The 23986-nt window shown below is 36.2% G+C and overlaps 2 protein-coding genes across 2 annotated transcripts in view; both read left to right on the forward strand.

Moving 5' to 3' along the window:
- Positions 1-1814: 1814 nt before the first annotated feature.
- LOC308700381 (interleukin-17B-like) lies at positions 1815-3898 on the forward strand (the record flags this gene model as incomplete). The annotated part of the gene is made up of 3 exons (XM_081381987.1): positions 1815-1838; positions 1937-2256; positions 3646-3898. The coding sequence occupies 3 exons, from the start codon at positions 1815-1817 to the stop codon at positions 3896-3898; spliced, it is 597 nt and encodes a 198-aa protein (XP_081238113.1).
- Positions 3899-9357: 5459 nt separating this feature from the next.
- Positions 9358-23986, forward strand: part of ppp2r2ba (protein phosphatase 2, regulatory subunit B, beta a) — a 120496-nt gene continuing 105867 nt past the window's right edge. The window contains exon 1 of the mRNA XM_081383397.1: positions 9358-9643. Coding sequence (XP_081239523.1) covers positions 9565-9643 — 79 coding nt within the window. The 5' untranslated portion in view covers positions 9358-9564. The remainder of the gene's footprint in view (positions 9644-23986) is intronic.

Here is a 23986-nt window from a genome sequence, read left to right on the forward strand (position 1 = left end):
AATTTGAAAACAGTTTTTATTCAACACAATATTAAGCACTTGTTTTGATTTTTATCCAACAAACCTTTAAAAATAGCAAAACATAGTTTGCCACAAGTGTTCTCTTTGAAACTCCAGGTCTAACACTGCCCTGACATGTCATAAGAGCAGGTGTTCTTTTACACCACTCAAAAGAACCCATTGTGAAAATGAATATAGCATTGAATGAGCCAGATCGGGGGAAAACATGGATTGACCAAATCTGTGTCTGCAGACAGTTTCTTTAGGCACTGGTTTGGTTCCCAGAATGAGTCTAAGGCTCATAAAGCTCTGTCTGGTCGTTTGTTTTCTCTGGGCTTTAGGATTTAAGAATAAAAAGGGTCTTTGAGTGCGCACGATTGAATAGACACACGTGAAAACAACAAAGGTACAAAGGTTACAGTGTTCTGTGAAATTGGCCAAAATTCTATTGAAAACTCATGCACCTGTAAATTTGTAATAATACACTCTTTTAATTGATTAACTAATGATAGGATCTATCTATCTATCTATCTATCTATCTATCTATCTATCTATCTATCTATCTATTTATCTATCGTTTTATCATCTGTCAATCATTCTATCTATAATTTTATCTGTCTACCGTTTTATCTATCTATCTATCTATCTGTCTATCTATCTATCTATCTATCTATCTATCTATCTATCTATCTATCTATCTATCTATCTATCTATCTATCTATCTATCTATCTGTCTGTCTTTCTAGTTTTATCATCTGTCAATCATTCTATCTATAATTTTATCTGCCTGTCTATCTATCATGTCGTTTTATCTATCCATCTATCGTTTTATCTATCTATCTATCTATCTATCTATCTATCTATCTATCTATCTATCTATCTATCTATCTATCTATCTATCTATCTTTCTATCTTTCTATCTATCTATCTATCTATCATCTGTCTATCTATCTATCTATCTATCTATCTATCTATCTATCTATCTATCTATCTATCTATCATCTGTCTATCTATCTATCTGTCTATCTATCTATCTATCTATCTATCTATCTATCTATCTATCTATCTATCTATCTATCTATATATATATATATCTGTCTTTCTATAGTTTTATCATCTGTCAATCATTCTATCTATAATTTTATCTGCCTGTCTATCTATCATATGTCATTTTATCTATCCATCTATCTATCTATCTATCTATCTATCATTCTATCTATCTATCTATCTATCTATCTATCTATCTATCTATTTATCTATCTGTCTATCTATCTATCTATCTATCTATCTATCTATCTATCTGTCTTTCTATAGTTTTATCATCTGTCAATCATTCTATCTATAATTTTATCTGCCTGTCTATCATGTCGTTTTATCTATCCATCTATCTATTGATTTATCTATCTATCTATCTATCTATCTATCTATCTATCTATCTATCTATCTATCTATCTATCTATCATTCTATCTATCTATCTATCTATCTATCTATCTATCTATCTATCTATCTATCTATCTATCATTCTATCTATCTATCTATCTATCTATCTATCTATCTATCTATCTATCTATCTATCTATTTATCATTCTATCTATCTATCTATCTATCTATCTATCTGATGTTTTGGAGAGGGTATAATAGTATCTTTGCGTGGCCCCACCTTGAACTGTTGGCTTCAGGTGTGTCCCTGTAGGCTACTGTGTCAGTGTGAGGCGTGATACTTCAGTATGAGTAATTCCTTGCTCATTTCATTCAATACATGCTCACGGCAAGGACACAAATGTGACAACTTATTGCGCTCTTTTAGAAAACAATGTGGAAAAACATATGGAATAAGGTGAGTCTCAAAAAAGTTATTTCTTTACTTAAAAATATTTCTTTACTTAATAAAGCATTATGAGAATTAAATTAAACCCTCAGCACTCCATATTGCAGGTGTTCATGGTCCTGATGGTGTGGAATCTGTTTGTGCCCATTGACACAAAGAACACCAGTAAAGAAGGAAAGTCTCGGAGACGGAAACTGGAATCACATCCTCGCCGGAAAGGGTCATCTGTCAGAATTTCCCCAGATCCAATGATGACAGGTCCAGAATCAGGCGTAATGCCTGGTGCTGTTGAAACGGACTTTGATAAGAGTATCGAGGACATGGTGTCCCAGGTCAGAAACAATCCCAACTTAACCATAAGCAAATGTGTGGTGGATCGCAAACTGTGGATGTCCAATAGTCGCAGCCTCTCTCCCTGGTCCTACAGGTAGGTGAAATCGAGGTCATTTTTATTATTATTATTTATCATTATTATTTAACTTTTATGTTCTGATTGAAGATTGAGAGACCTCAAAGCCCTGTTAAAAAAGAACACTTGTAACATTAAAGTATCATGTTAATATGTTTCTGAGTTATTAAAAAATACAGTAAACTGCAATTATTCGCAGTCATTACTACAGTCTTCTGTGTTTCAGGACTCTTTGATGAATAGAAAGCTCAAAAGAACAGCATTTATTTGAAATACAACTGTAATGTAACTGTAACTTGTAACATTATAAACGCCTTAAATGTCAGTTTCAATCAATTTAATTCTGAATAAAATTCTTTATTATTTTCTTTCAAATGCTGACCGCAGCTTCCATCATATATATTTTTTAAATATATTAAAATAGAAAACAATCATTTTAAATTGTAATACTATTTCTTAATTTTAGCCTACTCTTTTTACTGTATTTTTGATCAAATGAATGCAGCCTTTGGTGGGCATAAGAAACTTCTATCAAAAACATTTAATCCGTCCTCTCCACGCATCCTGTTACAAATCCTTCCTCCCAGGTCAAAATGACCCAAAGCCCTTAAATTATACTTTTTTTCCCTTTATTTTTTTGTCCAGAAAGCTTATATCATTTATACAATTATTATTATTATTTTTTAAAAACCTTTAAATTCATAGATTTTTATCAATAAATAATATAATTTAAGCAGATTCTTCAAATTCAATTCAAAATAACTCTCCAGTACATGCAAAAACCAGTTCAAATCAGCTCAAAATATCTCAATATTGGGTCAATTCGGGTGTCTCTAAGAAAAAAATAATATAACATAGGCTATTTCATAACTCTAGCCACTAGATGGCCTTATAGCTCTATATGAAGCAAATGAGCTGTTCCACTGAATCCTAAAGTCAGGCGAGTTTATCTCTTCAATATGCATTCAGATACACAAGTAGACGTACATTTTGGTAAAGTTTTAGCCTTTTTAGTTAAAATTTTGAGCATTGTTTAGGTTTTTCTATATACTGAAGCATTCCTCGCATTCTTAAGGGGGTCAAATTGACACGCGAGGGAAGGATTTGTTACTGTTTTTATTACAACCACATAACCTTTTGTGTGTGTGCGTGTGTGTGTGTGTGTGTGTGTGTGTGTGTGTGTGTGTGTGTGTGTGTGTGTGTGTGTGTGTGTGTTCGTGGTTCAAGTGCGACAAAAGGTGAACCACTCCGGTGCACACTCAATTCAAATCGTTTCAAAATGACCCCATGCTTTTGAAGAGTAGCCTAGCGTATAAGTCTAACTTTTAGGCCTACATTAAAAATATTTTAGAAGACTTTTTCCAGAAAATATTGACCATACGTACTTTATTTAATGTCTTTGGCTAGAATCAATCACGATGAGACCCGTAAACCCGTGGACATCCCAGAGGCAGTGTGTTCGTGTGTGGGATGCATCAATCCTTTCACCATGCAGGAGGACCGCACCATGACCAGCGCTCTCATCTACACCAAGATCCCCGTGCGCAGACTCCTCTGCCACCGGCCAACGAGGAAGCCGACGAAGAAGAAGACATGCGCTCCCCGGTACAGAACGGTGGTGGAGAGCATCGCCGTGGGGTGCACGTGCATCGTGGGCTAGCTGAGTGCATTGGACCAACACATTTCAACCTGTCTTATAGCCTACTGCAAATGAATCCGGATCCAATTGTGCATTTATGATTTTCCATGTAACAAATAGTGAAGAATACATTTAGTGAGCTCAATAAAACGCAACTGTAGCTGTGCAAAAACAGTAGCTTATTCTATTTTGAAAAGGTGATTTTTATTTAAGATTTTGAACATTTAATGTCATTACTTGCATTGTGACATCTCAAGCTAAGCCAATTGTATAGCTATTTGGGCATAAATATATGCTTTTAATAGGCTATATTAAAGAAGTTGACAGTTTGGAGAGTAATTTAGCTGATTGCAAATGCTATGGAACTGTAAAGTGTGTCTTTCTGAAATAAAGAGAATGTAATGCTGATATTTCTACAAATAGACCATTTTCAATAATAGGCCTATGTGGTTTACATAGGCTACAAATTCATGGTATCATTGTTGTTTGTGTACGATCGCTCCCTACTGTCCAAAATAAGAGACACTTGTATGATGTTATAATGATGCTTTTGTTTTGTTTTGCTTTTGTTTTGTTTTAATAGGGGGAAATTATGATAACCAGAGAAAACAAATAAATATATATGCAGAAAACTATTATTTTCAACATTTATTTGAAAATAATAACCGTCTGTAGCCTATGACTTGTCCGTAAACGGCTACTGTTATGATTGGCTAACGACGCCTATAGTTCCTGCACCAGTGTTTTGAAAACATCATCCATATAAAGCCATGATTTGCAGACAAAGCATTATGAAATAATTTACTTACAGTTTGTGATGCAGCTGCTGTCAGATGACGAGGCCTATGGTGTGATGTTGGCAAACTATTCATCGATGTCATATGCAAATATGTTTTGCCCGTGTGATGCCACAGATCCCGCAATGTCAAAACATGCCGTTTCTTGAGCTTGATTAAATGTTGTTGTTGTTGTTGTTGTTGTTTTACCTTACGAAAAAGAAGTATACTTAAATTTCATTTATGAAGTAGCCTATACTTAAGTAATGTTCAAGTATATTTTTAAGTATACTTTATGTAGTAGTAAGTATACTAATATCAATGTGTACTTGTAAGTGTACTATTTCAATACTGCTTGGGACTAAATTGGCCCACTTTTAGTATATAAAAGTATACGTTTAAGTGTACTATAAGTGTAACAGTAGTAAACTTTAAGTACACAACTAGGTTTCTCATTTGTAATGCATTTGTACTACAAGTGAACTTAAGTAGCCTAGTAGTTTACTATTTTTAATACAAGTAGCCTACATACTACGAAGTGTACTCACAGTAAACTAGTTTAGTAGTTTATACTGCAAGTACTTGTAAGTTTTCTCTAAGTGAACATACTTATGATTTACTATTATTTTTGCACTTGCAGTATACTACTATATTTAAATGTAGATATTTTTTATACTTGAAAAATACCTTTAACTGTAGGCCTACTATAATTTTAAAAACATTTTATTAGCTTCATACATCCTTTTTTATCAACACTTGAATGTCGGTAAGTTTCATAAAGAAAGGCAACATTTTAAACAAAAAAGTTGATAAAATCACATTTTTGTCAAAGACTTGATCAGATTCAGAACGATGATCAAAACAGATGGAAAGCTTCACAGTCGTTTTCTCTTCATTGGTTCGACATTTCATTTGGTAACATTAAGCAGTTTTGATTTACACGCTGTTTAATGTTTAAATCATTAAACAAAATAATAATCACGTTATTTTACATTTGAGTGAGCAATCTTCTATCACTTGTTTCAGCTTCTTACTCTCCTCTGATTTGATCCGGAGATTTTGTACTAGAAGATGTGTCATAGCGCTACCGTATAACAGTGAAAACATGGATAGCTGGAAAAGAGTAAAGTAGAATTAAAGTAAATTCCCTACACTAGCCTACTAGCCTATTTTAGCCTACACTAAAATTCAGATACGCAGAATTAGAAACATATTTGTTTTATATCAATATTCGAATCAATATTTTAAAACAATGTAAGTTTAATAAGACTGTATTATGAAAAACTATGTAAAAAAAGTATATTTAATAGGCTACTCGATCAAAAGAGTTAGCACAACTACAAGCCAAGAATACTTTGAATATTTAATTATACTTTTAAGGATATCTCGATCAAAAGATTGAGTACAAGTACAGGCCAAATGGACTTTTCTCTACTTTTCTGGAAAGTACACGACTTAAGTGCAATTTTAAGTATATTTCTGAGAAGTACATCTGAGAAGTATATAAAATGTAGACTGAAAGTATACTTTCTTATTTTTAGTTTAAAAGAAGTATACTAATAGAAGTAGGCTATTCTTCTTTTTCGCATAGTCAAATGTCAAAAGATCAAGACAAATTTGATTTCTCATGTCATGACCTCTTTGATAAAAATGGCATTATGAAGATGGGGGAAGATGCCCCCACTTTTAAACTGTAACATATTTTAGATATTGCACGTGCAGGACGATGATGCATCAGTTCATTTTTTATATAGGAAATACATTTCCTAATTCCAAAAAATTCCTAATTTAGTTGCTATAGCACAAAATGTAAAATGATTCAAAGGAGGGAATTAATAAGGGCAAGTTAGTTATATTTCTGATAATTAGCTACATTTCTTTTGCCATTTTTTAAACATTTATACAATCATTAGACGATTGCAAGAGAAGTTCTTGCCAATATAATGAGGAAAGTACAAACATGTAGGCTAATTAAAACGACAAATGTGTCTTAAAACGATGCAAAGCGATACTTTAGGCTACTAATTGGAATGTTCTTACAAACAACATCACACACTCTTTTATTTAAGACTGAAGCCTAGCATTTCTGGTCTCATGTGCGCCATCAGCAGGATGCGAATCAAACACCTCCATCATATCAGTGATCAGCGAGAACAGTTATAAAGGGAAACATACAGGAGGACGCATCATGCCCGGTATGTGTTTGGCTGATAAGATGACGGATGATCTTCAGATGAAAAACATTACTTTAAGTCTGACTAATAGCCTACTGTTGTTTGATTTGATTACTTGCGCGAAGGACGAGGTCCAGGTGAACGAACCTGGTGTTTGGTCCAAGTGAAGGGTCCGTCGGAGGTGACCGCAGCAGAAGGTATGACAAACATCTGGATGGATGGATGGATGGATGGATGGATGGATAGATAGATAGATAGATAGATAGATAGATAGATAGATAGATAGATAGATAGATAGATAGATAGATAGATAGATAGATAGATAGATAGATAGATAGATAGAGCCTAGGTTGTGTTTTGTGAGGGAAAAATTAAGTTATATTATAATATTAACTTTTTCTTAAATAAATGACTTTTATATTGTCCCTACTAAAGGTAAATTATTAAAATAATAAATACTTATTAAAAAACTTTTTTTCTATCCACTAGTGTACAGTTAGATACATAAATGAAGAGAAACTTCAATTTTTACAAATTTTAGAATTTAAATTTTTACCAAAACTTCATGTAGATTTTGTTTGTATTCCTATGAACGTGGGCTTTATAACACTATCTTATGCAGATGCCCCAATTATGGCCTCCTGGAATATTGAAAACCTGCTCAAAGAGACTGAATCTCTATTCAATGCCTCTATTCAATGCCTGAATCTCTATTCAATGCCTAGGCTACTGGTATTTTTTTTTATTATTATTTATTATTCAGAGAGAACTTTAAGAGAATTTTAAGACTTTTCCCTCTCTAAACAACCTGTTGAGTTCATTTGATCCTACATTTGTAATATATTTATCAAGAAGAGCGTGAGGTGCACAACAGTATGCTGGTGAAGCAGAAATAGTCTACTCGACAAGATATCACCACGCACTGATGAAATATTGATCTGAGCCAATTAGGCCTAATCAATCAAACAGCTATACACTAATAAACAGTTAACCGAGCGGCAAGCAAAATAATTCACCGAAACGTTGCATATCAGAATCTCGGTGAACTGCATATTGCAGCTAGGAAGTCCTTTGTATAGCTCTGTACTATACCAACACATATCTGTAGGCGACCTCTATTTCAGCTTTTCAGATTCAGTATACCCAGGACTGTCAATCTATATTTAGAAGCTCTTGTGGCTCATAGTCATAAATATTCATTGAGGTATATTAGTGCTGTCTTTAAAAAAGATGTCAGCGTGAGTTCCCAACAGTGAGTCAGGCAGCCTGTGTCATAGAGAGTAGGAGGAGAGAGAGAGAGAGAGAGAGAGAGAGAGAGAGAGAGAGAGAGAGAGAGAGAGTATAACTCTTTGATATTTTGATATGCTGATACCCGGGGGACCGGCACAGATGGCACCTGTTCTCAGAGGCTCTGGCCACTCTCGCTGACTACTCAGTGTGTGATTTCCGTCACAAAATATCATAGTCTTCACATTTGCATTGGGGGGGGGTCCGGGTGGCATTTGTCTAAATAAATAAATAAACAAACAATTAGCTACATGTTAATTCATCATCAGAATTATGACATATGTTTCTGTTTAAGGTGGTAATTTGAGATGGTTGGTGTTTCACAAGAGACGGTTGGTTACTCTTACTTTTAGATGGTTGAGCAGGTTTATGTTACTCAGAAGAATAAGTGTGACACCTCTGTGCATATATTAAACAGAACAGAAACAAATAGGATGCAATTTACTCTGCATAAACAATGGCAATTTGTCATTTAAAATGCAGTGTAATGTTGATTGTAATTCTGGTCTACTGCATTAGGCATTGGCCAGGCCTGGTTCAAGAAGTATCAATTATCTAATTATTTACAGTGAATATGCACTGTATATAGTTACCAACATATTTTATTTTACAACTTACCTACTTTTGCAGTAAAATATTGCACACTGTAAATATAGGGCCAATGTAGGCCTACAGTGCAAAGGAATTTTCCGTAGCCTTTTTTCCCCCCTCTTTATTTTCAAACGCGATGCATTGTGTTGTGTTTTAGGGATAAACTTACCGGATTTTCCTTTTTTCCGATTTTTTTACAGTATCACTGTAAGTATAATGTAGAAATAACATTTTAATTTACAGACTGAAAAACAGTAGGATCTTGTTAGGATGTTTTACATCACATTTTTTATGTTTTTCGGCATTATGATAGTGTGTTGTGTTTATATACATTATCTTTATGTGATTGTTAAACAGAACATGAATTTAAATTGATCGAAATTGACAGACATGTCAATAAGGATGTCATGGCGGTATACATGGCGGCCAACCATGAGATGGCGCTGTTGGACAGCTTTAAATTGAACAGCAAAAAGTTTACGGTCACTCTCTCAAGCATGAGGGTGATTTCATGTCATGCTTTGAGCGCATCTAAATAAAGCCTGATGATCAGTCGGGCTGTGCGCAGTATATTCCTGCTCATAGGGTAATGTAGCGTAACTGCCCCTCCCAACCGAAGCTCAGGAAAACATCTCAACCCTCCGTCCTTCTGGGAGGAAAACATGATGAACTGTGAGGATGCACACTGCACGTCTTCTTGACACACGCGTGAGAAGTGTTTAGGATGCTGCCGTGACTCCACACGCATCCAGGGAGCATCAGCATATAGCCTATCATCCCTCCTCCGGTCCGCTTCTGCTGTCATCGCAGCGCGGATGGTGGGAAAGGACCCTCCAAAAGGAAAACGGACGAAAGAAAGATGAAATGTTTCTCCCGGTACCTGCCTTACATCTTCCGACCCCCGAGCACCCTGCTCTCCTCGAGCTGTCACACGGAAGGTAAGACTGGTTTTGCTGGGTCACCGCGTGCTGAAGGGGTGCTGCGTAATGACAACTTTCTGTTAGGAAGTGTTGATGATGAGCAATGCTTATCTTACAACTGTCTGTGGGAGTATGTTGTCAAGGATGAGTGGAACATGTTGATTTTTATTTTATTTGTATTAATGCATTAATAAAATTAGGCAACACTCCAATTCTCACAATTAGTTGCTTAATAGCATGCCTATTTCTAGGATTTTGGCTGTTTATTAGTACTTAAAAAGCACATATTAATGCCTTATTCTGCATGAGCATATTCTACATCCCTCAGTCCTACCCAAACCTTACTAACAATTAATAAGCCGTAATTAGGAGTTTATTGAAGCAAAAATAATAGTTAATAGTGAGAATTGTGCCTAAAGTGTTATTTTCAATTTATAATAATGATGATAATAATATAATGTGTTACTTAATTTATTCTTTTTGTTTAAAAAAAATCCAGTTTTTCCTTCTGGTTTAAAGTCTATTTGGATAGGCTTTATAGATTCATTTCTTTGAGTGACTTAGAAGTGTTTATTCCCTAGAAAGTTATGTTCAGATGTAGATTAAAGATGATCGTATATGATTGTAATTGCTATATGAATGAGATGAGACTTTATTTCATAAGCCCCCAGTACCTGAGCGAACAAATGACCTTTCAAATATGAATCCATGCTGTTCTTCTGACCTGGAGATAAGTTGTTTACAGTCATAAAAGCCGCTTTAATATTGTCTGGTTGTGCAACTCTGTGTCAAACAGGCACATGTGGTCAAATACGGATCTAGAGAAAGCCATATTATTTGGCCTAAGAAACATCCTTGTGAATAGGTGTGAATTTTATGTGCACTACATCTTCTTTACAACACTGTCGAACAGCAGAGCCTGTCGACCATAAAACTCTGATTTATGTTTGCCCTCTGTTGCTGTTTACCATTTAACAGGAAAACGTGACCCTCTTTATATTCACAAAAAGAGCACTGGCTATTTATATACTGTATTATCTCATGTTTGTGTAAGAATGAAAACAGACTCAAACGCAGTGCCTGAGGCTGCACTTCCTCAGCCTGATATTGTAAATCAGTGTTAGATTATTTCTTCGGACACTGTGGTCAGATTTAGTGCAACAGAAGGCCAGAAAACTGATGCTGTTATTAAAATTATCACCTGCATTGCTCTTATCTGAGGAGCAACCTGGTTTCCTGTGAGCATACAGCTATGTGGTAACTTCCCATCCTGAATATAAAGGTTAAACTGATGTCAGAACTGTGGTAAACGTCAGACAGTGCACGTGTGCTCATTAAAGACATAAAGAGTCATTGTGCGGGTTTGAATCCGGCCTGCGTCATGTCATGACCATATTCCCCTTACTTTCCTGTTTGTTCTTCATTTGTGATACAATAAACGGCAAAAAGCCAAAACCTGGACTATAGCAAAGTTCATTTGTCAAGGCACCTGGTGTGTCAAAGTGCGCCTCTAACGTTAGCATGTTCCTTGTGGTAGATGAAGCGTGAAACCAAGGGTCAAGGTTTGTCATGGTGCCATTAGGCCTGATAGATGCCATAATTACACACACAATGTCTTCTCAGTTTAATATGAGATAACTAACTGAAAGCTTTCTCCATCTATTATTTTATTTTACAGTGTGGAGTAAACAAGTCACATTAAAGTGAGTCTTTACAGTGATTGTGCTAGCTATCATATGCCTCTGTTTAGAGCTGTGATAGTCACAAATATATCGGGCAGTTTTAATGATACATTAATTATTCATCGCTGGCTTACTTTATTGCCAGGCGTGCCGGCGGTGAGTCTGTTTTAGAGAAGCCTGCCTTATGCTCCTGGTTATTTTGAAACAGTTGTAACCTCTATAATCCAGCATTTCAAAGCGCCAAACGGGGTCATGTTGGCTTCCCGATCCTAAATGACAAAATAATACAGCTGACACACTGCTTAAAAGAAGCTGTATGCTGACCGGCATTAAAAGCTCAGCTGTAGCCACCAGCAAGTGTGCAGAAAAACTGATGAGTAAAAGAGCGAGAGAGCTTGTGTTTGTGTAACAGAGGTCAGCGGCGATGACTCTGATGACATGAGCCTGAAACGGGTGCTATGGATCTTTTAAAACAGCTTCATCATCAGGCTAATGAAGTGCACTTTGGGAAGGTTGGGAGCCGATCTGATCCGACGAGGACGGTCGGAATGGCGTAGTCTGTCAATGCCCAGAGGTCCGGCTGAGCTTTCAGCGTTCAATATCCGGTCGTTCATTAGTGAAATGACCCGGAGGCCCCGAAGTGAATCTTCTCCGTGATCCATCCAGCCCCGCCACAGATGCGAACTTGTTTTGAGGTTGCTTGTTTTTGAGTTCGTCGGATGAATGGCTAATGTAATATCAGGGTGTTGGCCTAGAGGCCGGGCAGCAGATCGTTTGTTTCAGCATGAAATGTGGATTGAACCAGAACTGCTGTTATAGCACCTGCAAGCAAACGGTCAGAAACCTGGGTGTGTGGCGACTGATAAATTGTTTTTTCCGAACCCCTGTTGACTTGAGGAGGAAGTCAGCATGCTTAGTCGGTGCATGCTTTCTGATGGGTTATTCATGAGTTTGTGTGTGTGCCTATGTGTGTGTGGTGGATGATCAATACAATTTTTGATGGATTATCTTTTAAACACCGGTGAATTCCACTACTTTTGCTTGTGTCAGAGAAAAACAAGCTTGTTCTATGCACACATATGAGAAGCCTCTCTGTTGATGGGAATTATACAACATGAGAGCGTCTGTGCGTGTGTGTGTGTGTGGCCCGTTCTATAAAGTAGATATCGTGATATAAGAGGAAGACTTATGAGAGGTTAAGTGGGGGAGGAGAGACATCAGACTGTAGACACATTACACAGAGAACAGGTCGATCTTTCAAAGTGCTCACATAACCTCTTAACTAAACAGATTGTAAGAGAGGCTGTGTGTGTGTAATTTTATTGCTCAGAGGATGCTTTTTCATTGCTGAAGTTATGTTTCATTTATGCATCAACTTTGTCCCTGATGTTTCTTCTTTAAATTTCTAAGGAGAAATTTAAAAAGGCATAAATGAGATCTTAAGTATAGAGCATTAAAATGAATTACGATAGCATTAGCTCTTGAGAATTTGAATTTGTGCATATTGAGACTTTTGATTGCACACTTTAGTATCTTGGCAAATATCAAAACTCAAATGCCATGGTCACACTAGACTTTGAGCACACAAAATTTATACGGACATTAAAACAGTCGCAATATGATGTCAATGTCTTTTTTTTAAACATTATTCAACATATAATACATCTAAAATGATGCAATCTACTCCACTCATGCCATGATGTGTAGGCCTACCAATCTTCTATTGGTCACTTCATGAGACATAAATTTGCATGAGGTGAAATTCGCTTGATCTCGTATTCTGCACTAATGTTACCTTTCATTGGAAAAATAATGATTGTTTTTTCGAAAAGTTTCTCAAACACTTCCCCCCTTCTGTGATTGGCCAGCCAAACGGGCAGCCCCGCCCTCGATCTACAAACATTGGTTAAGGTTGGGCAGGTTGTGGTGCTCAAATAAACAAAACAATGTTTTAATAGCAACAGTGTTCACATTTTTAAAGGAATCAACCTACAAGTGGCCTACTTTTACATATTGTAATCCATTTTTAGTTTTTAGTAGTATATCCAAATGCAAATAAAAATGGGAGTAAGTATTTAAATACAAAAAAATTACACATTTCAGCCAGTATAATTTTAGCATTTTTATATACTATTATAGTATTTATTAATATTTTAAATTATTTATATACAGCATATATATATATATATATATATATATATATATATATATATATATATATATATATATATATATATATATATATATATATATATATATATATATATATATATATATATATATTCAGGTTTTATTCAGTTTTAGTAATTTTCTTATGTGCTTTTGTCATTTTCTTAATTTTCTATTTTAACTTTATTTATTTTCTATTCAACTTCAGCTTATTTTATTTTGTTTAATTGCTTTTTTCTCCCCAAAAAGTGTTTGGACACTTAAAGGAACACTCCACCGTTTTTTGAAATAGGGCTTATTCACCTTCTTTCTTACATTTTGATAGGTGGGCAAATGCATTTTTGTCTCAGTGCATGGATTATTTTAGTTTGACAAGGTCGGCGCTAGCTTAGCTTAGCATAATGAATGGAATCCTTTGTTGCCAGCTAGCATGTCCTGAGTAAAAGTGATTAAAAAAATAAAATAAAAAACTAATTACTTCTTGTGGCATGTGTATTCACAACGAGTACAAATAGCGATGCAGATTAACACTAGGCGATTTCCTATGCAGATATTGACTTGGGACTTTATTAGGGGGAAGCACAGGCGAAGCACTGCTACTTGGGCACAGAGATATCACGCAACACATGAAATCCCACAACTTGTGAATACAGGTATAATATGGGTCGATCTATACATGTATACAAATCGCTATTTGTACTCGTTGTGAATACGCAGGCCACAAGAAGTAATTAGGTGGGTTTTTATTTTTTTTATCACTTTTACTCAGGACATGCTAGCTGCCAACAAAGGATTCCATTCATTATGCTAAGCTAAGCTAGCGCCGACCCTGTCAAACTAAAACAATGCATGCACTGAGACAAAAATGCATTTGCCCACCTATCTAAATGTAGGAAAGATGGTGAATAAGCCCTATTTAAAAAAACGGTGGAGTGTTCCTCAAAATGAATGAATTACTTGTGTTATCTAGCAAAATATCACACAAAGTCACATTATTATAAAAAAAAATATCACAAGCACACTTCTCAAGTAAAATATTTCCTACAAAGTATTTCAATAGGTTTCAAATGTTAAAACTATATTTTTTTAAATAAATAGTTCCAGTCCTTGATTATGCTTGGTTAAGCCGCGTTACATCAGTATTACTGCGCCACACACTACCATGTGTTGCTTGGCAAACGTTCCGCTTCGGAAACATTTTTAAGTGTGGCCTACATGTTCAAATATGTTTTGGGGCCACTGTAAACTAAAATCTCTCACAGTAGGCCGTGGTTCATCAGCTCAAGCATTGAAATTCTCCAAGCCAGGTGTTTGTGCATTCACACACATACTCACACACACACACTTTGTCTTTGTCCAAATCCTGCATCAGTTTCCTTTCTAAAGAGGTGGATGCATTAGCCTTCCGTCCACTCTTTCAGCGAGAGAGACGAGAAACCACAGCAGCACAAATCCTGCTTTGTGTTCTCCAGACTGAGGGCAGGTCAGCTGATTCAGATCTGTGAAGAGACTCCAGGAAGAAAGAACGAGAGGGAGGAGAGAGAAAGAGAGAGAGAGAGACTCCTCAATGCATGTTACCTACATTTATGCTCGTCTCACAGACGTTTTGGGGGCTAAAGCTTTGCAGTGTTCTTAGATAAGGAGCTCTATTGTCTTGGCTATATTCTGCACATCCAGGAAACACTGAGCTGGAGGGAAGCACAGCTTTAAAAATAAACCTACAGGATCAATTACATTTTTTCCCTTCTGGCACATGACTAAGCAGGGAGAGACAGACATGGGCCAAATTAACCAGCACTGCTTCTATATATTTCCTTGTTGTGTGATCTTGATTTCTGCATTCTGTGTTGTTGTTCTACTTCACACATGCATATTTTGTTCTTTCTTTCAAAGGAAAGCAATGGCACAGACGGCCAGTTTTAATTATTGATGTAATATACTGTAGGTGAGGATACATGCAAGTTGTCACTGCGTAATGCTGTGTGTGTTCATGCGTGCGTACTTGAAGAAGTAGGCCAGGAAAATCCATTAATATGCTATGCAAAAAACATGCATCCTCACTTCCTTCCCTCCCTCCCCCTGTAAAATTATTTATACCCAGGATGGCCGAACCGGAGTAGGCTTTTCTTCACGTTTAATGAAAGTTCTCGGAGAGGCGCCAGGCCCGTTGCAGCTGATGAATCACGAGCGCCGTGCAGTTCGGAGAAAACATCGATACCAAACTCCCACACTATATAAAGTGACAGACTCTAAGGTCATCTCACTGTACCACAGAACAAATGCTGGAAAACTGTCAAACACGCACTTCAAAAGGGGCCGTATTTATCACTGAAGTCCACTAATACTGTTAGACGACCTTGAAATTACGTTTTCCACTCTGTCTCTGATCCTTACAATTAAAACATTTTTGTTGCACAATTTAAAATTCTATATGCAAATGAGCTGTGGAGTATTACATTTTGATAAGTCAGTTGGTCTATTATGCATGCCAAATATTTTTGTTTAAATGACCGTTAAACTGCGTAATTGACTGTTTGTCTTGGGCAACTGGATGTATTATTTATTTGCAATGATTTCTTTATATAAATATATTTTTGTTATATAAATATTTTTATATACACCACCGTTCAAAAGTTTGGGGTCAGTAAGAAGTCTCTTATGCTCACCAAGGCTGAATTTATTTGATCAAAAATACAGTAAAGCTGTAATATTGTGAAATATTATTAATAATTATTTGTAAATAATGCTTTTCATATTGTAAAATGTAATTTATTCCTGTGATGCAAAGCTGAATTTTCAGCATCATTACTCCATTCTTCAGTGTCACATGATCCTTCAGAAATGATTATGCTGATGTGCTGCTAAAGATATATTTCTTATTATTATCAATTGTTGGGCTGCTTAATATTTTTGATTATATTTAGATTTCTTTGAAAGTTCAAAAGAACAGCATTTATTTAAAATAGAAATCTTTTGTTACATTATATAAACGTTTTTACTGTCACTTCTTAATACAAAAATAGTCATTTCTAAGGGTTAATATAACTAACCCCAAACTTTTCAATGGTACTGTAAATAAATTAGAAATATTTTTACAAATCATTTAAACCTCAAATCAAGAAAATCAATATTTAATGTCCATTTACAAAAATCAACATGGTTTGTATCAAAACTATGGACTACGTTTAAAGCTCAAGCTTGTTCAAACCAGGAGAAAGGTGATATTTATTAGCACGTTTCATCTTTGAAACATTGTGTATTAGGAGAGCTGATCAGACACCTGCTATTTCACGTCCAATCCATTTGACTAATTGAGCGATGTGACGCAAAAACCCATCAACCTCCATTGGATCTTTTTATATAACAAGTTTTATGCTAATGACCTTTGGACTGGAGGACTCAGAATAGATCTAACAGGGCCTTGATGAGGACCCTCCTCCTCTCTCTGTTAGTGGTGTGAGTCATCATAGCTAACACACAGCAGCAAACTCACACAGCCATGCAGCAACACATGACTGACAGGCTCTTGAGGCCGTCTTAAGAGGAGGTTTGCTTTCACTTTTGGCTTTCTCTTGTCGAATAGGAAAACAAGACTAATCTCTTTACAGTAAATCATTCACATGGCATGAAAATCAAGATTTCTAGGCATACTGTGAAGTTCACAAAGCTCCCTCTATATCCAAGTTGCCAAAATGGGTCATTAGGTAATCATCACAGTGATGATGTCACAACAATAAGGACATTAGCATACGACAACCCACGTTTCACATCAAAAGTTTGCCAGTCATAACAATTTGTTTCCATTAAGAAGTCTTAAAGATACAGTAGCAAAAACAGGGTGTTTAATTCTAATTTTCAGAGAAAAAATATAAAATGCTCAAGAAAAATTTCAAGCATATTATATATTGAAAAAATGCATATCATATATAACATTTCTACATACTCAACCATTCAAAAGTTTTGGATTTTTTTAAAGAAATGTATACTTTTATTCAGCAAGGATGCATTCAATTGGAAGTAACAGTAAATACATTTATAAAGTTTTCCATTTCAATTATATATAAAGATTTCCATTTCAAAGAAATGCTGTTTTCAGGATTAAAGAATCTGTTCCTTAAGTATCATATCAGCATATTAGAATGATTTCTGAAGGATCATGTGACACTGAAGACTGGGGTAATGATGCATAAAATTCAGCTTTGCCTCACAGGAATAAATTACGTTTCAAAATATATCCAAATAGTTATTTTAAATTTTAATAATATTTCACAATATTAAAAATCGTACTCAGCCCAAACTTTTGAGGGATAGTGTATATTTCTAATCATATATTGCATCAGATTATAGTGCATATGAAATATTGTCACATCACATCACATATAGTAGCATAACATACATTATATAGGCCTACCTTATTTCACATCATTGTAATGCATCATATATCATCATAAATGAAAGTAAACGAATGGCAAAAATAAGCTTGTTTTGCTGGAGGTAACAGTCACACACGTGACCACACAACTGCTGATTTCTAACCCATTTCTTAGCTCACATCATTTCCACTGGGTCAGGCAGTGCTGTATGTCTATTAATTGATTTCAATGCGTGTCAAGACAGATATCCGTGTTCACGAATGTGTGTGTACTGAGGTGACTTCTTTCCTTCGGAGATAAAGGAAGCCAATGTTTGTGTTTTCATAGGGAAATTTGGTTTTGGGAAGTGTTTTACATGCAAGGTCCAGGAGCAGTGTTGCGTCTGGTAATCCTCCCTTTTACTCACCACTCTGCGTGATTTCCCTCCGGCTAGTGGGATTAGGGATTGAGGATTGTCCTCGCATGATTGAATGGAATCTTTGGGATCAGGAAAAAAAATGCACATCTGGGTCATGCACTTCCAGGTCAAAGAGCCTAAAACATTTACAGACATAAACAGAAATATGATGAATCAAGGTCTTATGCAATCTAGTGCTAATATGATGTTCATCTCAGCAAACATTGCTTTCTCTCCTTCAGGATGCTTGTCAGGTTCATATTTTGGTGCGGTTATGTTGTAGAGAGACAGAAATAGGGGGAAAAGATAAAGGCAAAGGAAGCCTGGTAGAGCTTTAAAAAGAGGACTAGACTGGTGGGACTATACTTTTTTTTTACAAAGAAAATGTTTTTTTAAAAGGGAAGAGGGCATGAAAGTGATAAGAATACATTATTCTCTAAACTCTGCACTGTCTAAACATTTGGGATTTCCTTCCTCCTCAAGACTTTTTAAAAGTATTTTACAAAATGTCTCAAATGAAAAAAAGTCTAGTAATATTTTATTGGCCTGTCCAGTGACAGTCACTACTCTGTAAAAAATTTGCTGTAGTTTTGCAGCTGTTTGCCAGTAACTTACTGTAGATTTAAATTTATGTTATTTACTGGCAACAGTTTGTTCAAAGTTAAATGAACATTAAACATTAACAAGTCTTTGTCTTTAAAGAATAAAATTCTAAAATAACAATCTAATGCAAAGCATTCTGGGAACCAGAAATCTTCATCAACCTTTTTCTGTTTTTTTCCTTCAGATTTTGGTTCCCAGAATGCTTTGCATGAGGATGTTATTTTAGTTTTATTCTGTAAAGATAAAGACTTGTTAATGTTTAATGTTCATTTAATTTTGAACAAATTGTTGCCAGTAAATAACATCAATTTAAATCTACAGTAAGTTACTGGCAAGTAGCTGCCAGTAATACTGTAATTTCTACAGATTTTTCTAACAGTGTAGATTTCATCAAGACTTGCAAAGACATGTTTATCTTTTGTGGACATGTCAGTATAAAACGCAAGTTTACTTCCACAAGTGATTGTTTTATGCAGAAAGAGAATATATCGGGAATTGATCTGATTGTGAAAATACCAGAATGAAGCCAGACCTGAATGCGAGTTTGCAGAGGATGAGAATGTTGTCCCAGAAATCAGGTCATGTTTATTTGAGCCTTCACCTGCTGGGAACTGAGATTGAGACCGGGACTTCTCGAGTCTAGAGTATCTTGACATTTCCAACTGATAACGTTTCATTACTCTGTCGATTCACATTTTTAGATTGCTCTCTTGAAAGATTGATTCTGATTGGCCAGTCACGGGATTCCGTTTTCGGATATTTGCCTTTTCCATCTAATTAAAACAGATGCTGGGTGAGAATGACCTCGGTGGACTTCAGTTTCTACGGAAGTACGGAAAAACGGAAGTTGCGATGGTCATTTCTCCCCCTTGAATGGTATATTCAAGTGAAACGGCTTCACAACAAAGAGGATAGAAGCCCTACTCTTTGTTCACAGTCAATAAAAATTGTAGGGCGGGACTTGATTTTGTCCATGGGGAATTGATTGGATGGTTGTGTTGTCATGTGAGTGACAGGTTGTCCCGCCCTCACGCCAGTAAACATGTCGTCAGAGAAGAGAAGAGATGTCGCTGCAAGAGAGAAGTTTTAAAGGGGACATATCATGCTAAATGCACTTTTTTAGCCCTTAAATGCATTTTGTTGTATATTTGGAGTGTTTAGAAGTACAGAAAAGATGAAATTATTCTCTTCAGGTGCTTCGTTGATATCTTTATATTCTGTTTTGGTCATATTTTTCAACCTGTTCCGATTTTTCTGTTATCTATGACGTTTTGTGAACTATCACGTCACAGTATTTGCAGCGGAACTGCCAAATAAGGACATTGACTTCCGGCCCAACACTTCGAGCGATCCGCCATTATTATTTCTCGCTGCAATTTTGTAGTCCAAGCTAAAGGATGCAGAAGTTACGAGAGGGTAAGTTAAAATGATCGGTTGTTGGATGTAGTAACCCACACGCTTCATTACACCGTCTAATGTAGATGAACTGCCGCGCTTGTGGCGCATGTTTAACTGAAAGAACGAGCAGAGAGAGAGACCCGGTCTCGCGCGCGCGCGCACTCTCTCTCGGAGCCAGGCGAAAGTGTAAACAAGACATCACCGTCTCCAAACTAGACGCTGTCTTGCTCTCTCTCCCTCGCACATATTAATCAAAATAAATCGACACGGTGGTAAAAGGTCGGAAGACCAAAGTTTCATGTATAAATACAGTAACACACCATTGCGATACATCCATATGAAGACGTTGTTCTGCAGGTTCGTCGTCTTCATTTTCAGTTCGCTCCGGCTCCAACTCTGGCTCGAACATCTAAGGCTGGCTGGACAAGTCTTCCGTTGTTGACATTTTGTTAATAACGTGTGAATAAAAAGTTTCTGTGCCGCTAGATAATCCTATCTCTGCTATCAGACTACAAAAATGGCCGAACAGGGTGGAGTTGAACCTCTGCAACCTGGAGAGGGGGCGGGGTATGAAGTGTCTCAATTGTATTTAAAGAGACCGCACCAAAACGAGTTGATCTCAGAAGCACCTCAGAAAAGGGGTAAAAAAGGGGCCCGTGGAGCTATAATAATGAGGAATTCAGACCCAAGCATTGCAGTTCCGCTTTATATAGACCACAAATGTATGATTTATATGTAAAAAGGAACAATTTAAAAGCATGATATGTCTCCTTTAAATAAAGAAGAAAAAATTTGCATGGATAAGTCGTTTATAATAAACACAGCAATATTCCATAAAAAAACAAGATTTCATGGTGACTTTAAGAAAGTAACCAGTGTCAATATTAATTTCATCTTGACTTTAAGAGACGAGGCTGTTTCTCTGTGTCATTGCAGGTTGTCATAGAGACACCGTGATTCTGCTGGTATGATCAAAGCAGAACAAAATGCCCTCGCCCCATTAGTGCTTATTTACACAGCTAATGAGCACTTTTCCTCTTTTCACCTCAATAACACCAGATCTGCTCCAGTCTGGGCTTTTGTTCTCAGATTAATACACCCAATACATCTGTATGGCCCACTTCTCGTGTCATGAACTCTGTGAGAGGGCTCTAATTTTAAGGTAATTACCTCTCTCGCATTTGGTTTCAGTTCAAGCAGGTCCAGTCCTGCTGTTCTGGTTTAGAAAAAAAAAGTCTTTTTAGATGAGAGTTCTCTCTTTCAGCTCTCCACCAAAGGCTCAACATCAAACCTCTCAAGGCTGGAGGAGGCTGGTTATGAAATGAGCGTAGTTCTTAGTTTTATAGCTGATGTATGGAAAAGAGTTATTCGAACAGCAAATGTCTTAAATATAAATACAGCTTCATTAAAGTAATGCTTCAAAGCTTTCATTCAAAGACTTTCAGGCACATTCACAAAGAGGAATTAAAGTACTCTGTATAAGGAGCAGAAGTCTGGAATCAATACATGGGGCAGCTCTATAAAGAACATCACAACTACCTGATTTGTTCTCTTAAAGGAGTCACATAATGAGAAGTCATTTGAGGTCAGTGCACTATGAAAACAACTTAGAGTTCAACAATTCCTCCAAAGTCCAAAAAGACCATCTATTGTAAATAAGCCTCGTTCTTGACTTTTGCAATTTCATGACAATAAACAGTTGAATTCATTAACAAGTGACCACATGTCAATGACACCTGTTTGCTCGGGCGTCACGGGTTTGAAAACATGCTGGAACAGAAGAAGCCACATTTATGTTACGCTTATAGCAAATAAAATGAAGGCGGTTCCAGAACTGGCAAAAAAGTCAATAAAGACAGCAGCAAACAGGCTTACAAGATGAATTTTTCTGCTGGGAAATGAATGTCTTAGCAAATAAATCTAAGTAATAGCAAGTGGCTATGCTTAAAAAAAAAAAATTTGATGCCTTAAATTTTTAAGTACAATCAACTTGGATGTTTAAGTCATTTCAACTTAAATTACATTAAACTGACTTTAAAAAAAATGAGTTGAAATTTGCTTAACTTATTTTAACGAGTTAAAGCAATGTAAAAACGTATGTTGTCAGCTTATTGGTCATATGTTTTTTTACAGATCATGGGTTTAAAGATGTTTTGTACTCTACTTGTGTACATGTAAATTAGCCAATCTAATGCAGGCTTTGTAATGACAAATATTGAACCGATCAGCAAACCCATAGCCCAAGCAATGCACTTTGTTACTTGTTACAGTGTTACTTATTTCATGCAAAGAGGATGTTTGCATATAATTAAATGCACAGCAGCCAAAAATAACTAAAATTACAAGTGCATATACAAAAATGGGCCATTATAGCCCATGATCCGTTTAAAGCTGCCAATGTATTTAATGAAGGTGTAAGAGTGAATGTGTCGGTGGAAAGTCTATTGGGTAATTTTTTTTTGGTAAGGAAAAATAAAACCATGTAAATATTGATATCGCACACATTCACAGAAAATAACTCACTTTCGCGTTGAAAAATAAGGTGGATATCTGAAATATATTCTTCACTTACAGCAATAAGCAACCATCTGTGTTGGACTCGCACACTGGTCCACCACATGCCAAATGGGTTTTATCAGCAAAACAAAAGGGATTCATTGTCATCTCTGACGTTTCTGGGTATCTCCAGTGCAGACTGAGTTTTTTGATGTTGCTCTGATGCAGTTTAGAGTGGAACAGTTGGAGCCTCAGGACAGCAAACAGTCCTACAGCAGAGCATTGATCCACTTCTGTTTGCTCTCAAAAGCTCACGCTCCAGGCACTCAGGGGTAGACTGGGGACACTGGTTGTCATATTGTTAAATATGACATAAAACGGGTACATTTTAGTTCAGAATGCTTGTGTGCGTACATGTGAGAGTGTGTGTTTCAAAAAGAGATAAATAGTTGGTTTGTTTGGGCTTGGGTTTTATTGGACAGTGAAAGTCTGCTTTGTTTTGCAAGAACAACATTTGAACAAGCATGAATGAGGGGTCTCATCTAAATTGCTTTTCCTAGACAGCAATCAAATAGATGCTTTCTCCTGAGAACAAGACCTCTCACATGTGTCTTCTTGAGCTTCAAAAGAGATCCCAACAATGTCTTGAACTGTGCTTGGAATTGCCAGAATAACTTAAAATCTCAATATGAACTTAAACATTTATCATCCAAATCTGAGCTATGATATTCACATACATTTTATAGCTCTGTATTCTGATTTCATTTGTCATGTAATTTGTCTATTTGTATGTCATTTGTATCTAATTTTATTTCTCATTACAGTTTTTATGAGAAACATTATCCTCTGGGTCACTTTGTGTGTGTGTGTGTGCGCGCGCGTGTGTGTGTGTGTGTGTGTGTGTGTGTGTGTGTGTGTGTGTGTGTGTGTGTTGTATACTCACATGAAGGCTGGTGGATTGATCTTTGACTCAGACTGCAGAGAGTCATGAAGATGGAGTAAATATAGCAGCACACTTTGAACTCTTCATATGTGTGCTCTTAAAATCAAGTGATGTGGAGTGTTATTTTTGTGTTATAGCGCTCTCTGCTGCTCAGTTTGGAGAATTACTTTTAACGTGCTACTGCAATACCATTTTTTGTACATGTACATACCATGGTAGCACTATATAATTCTTTGAAGTGCATATGCTAACAGCATGATTGCGAGTGTATGATATTGCTTTTATGCAGAAGTTAAAATT

The sequence above is a fragment of the Scardinius erythrophthalmus genome (assembly GCF_964197995.2).
Source record: "Scardinius erythrophthalmus genome assembly, chromosome: 13".
NCBI lineage: Eukaryota > Metazoa > Chordata > Actinopteri > Cypriniformes > Leuciscidae > Scardinius > Scardinius erythrophthalmus.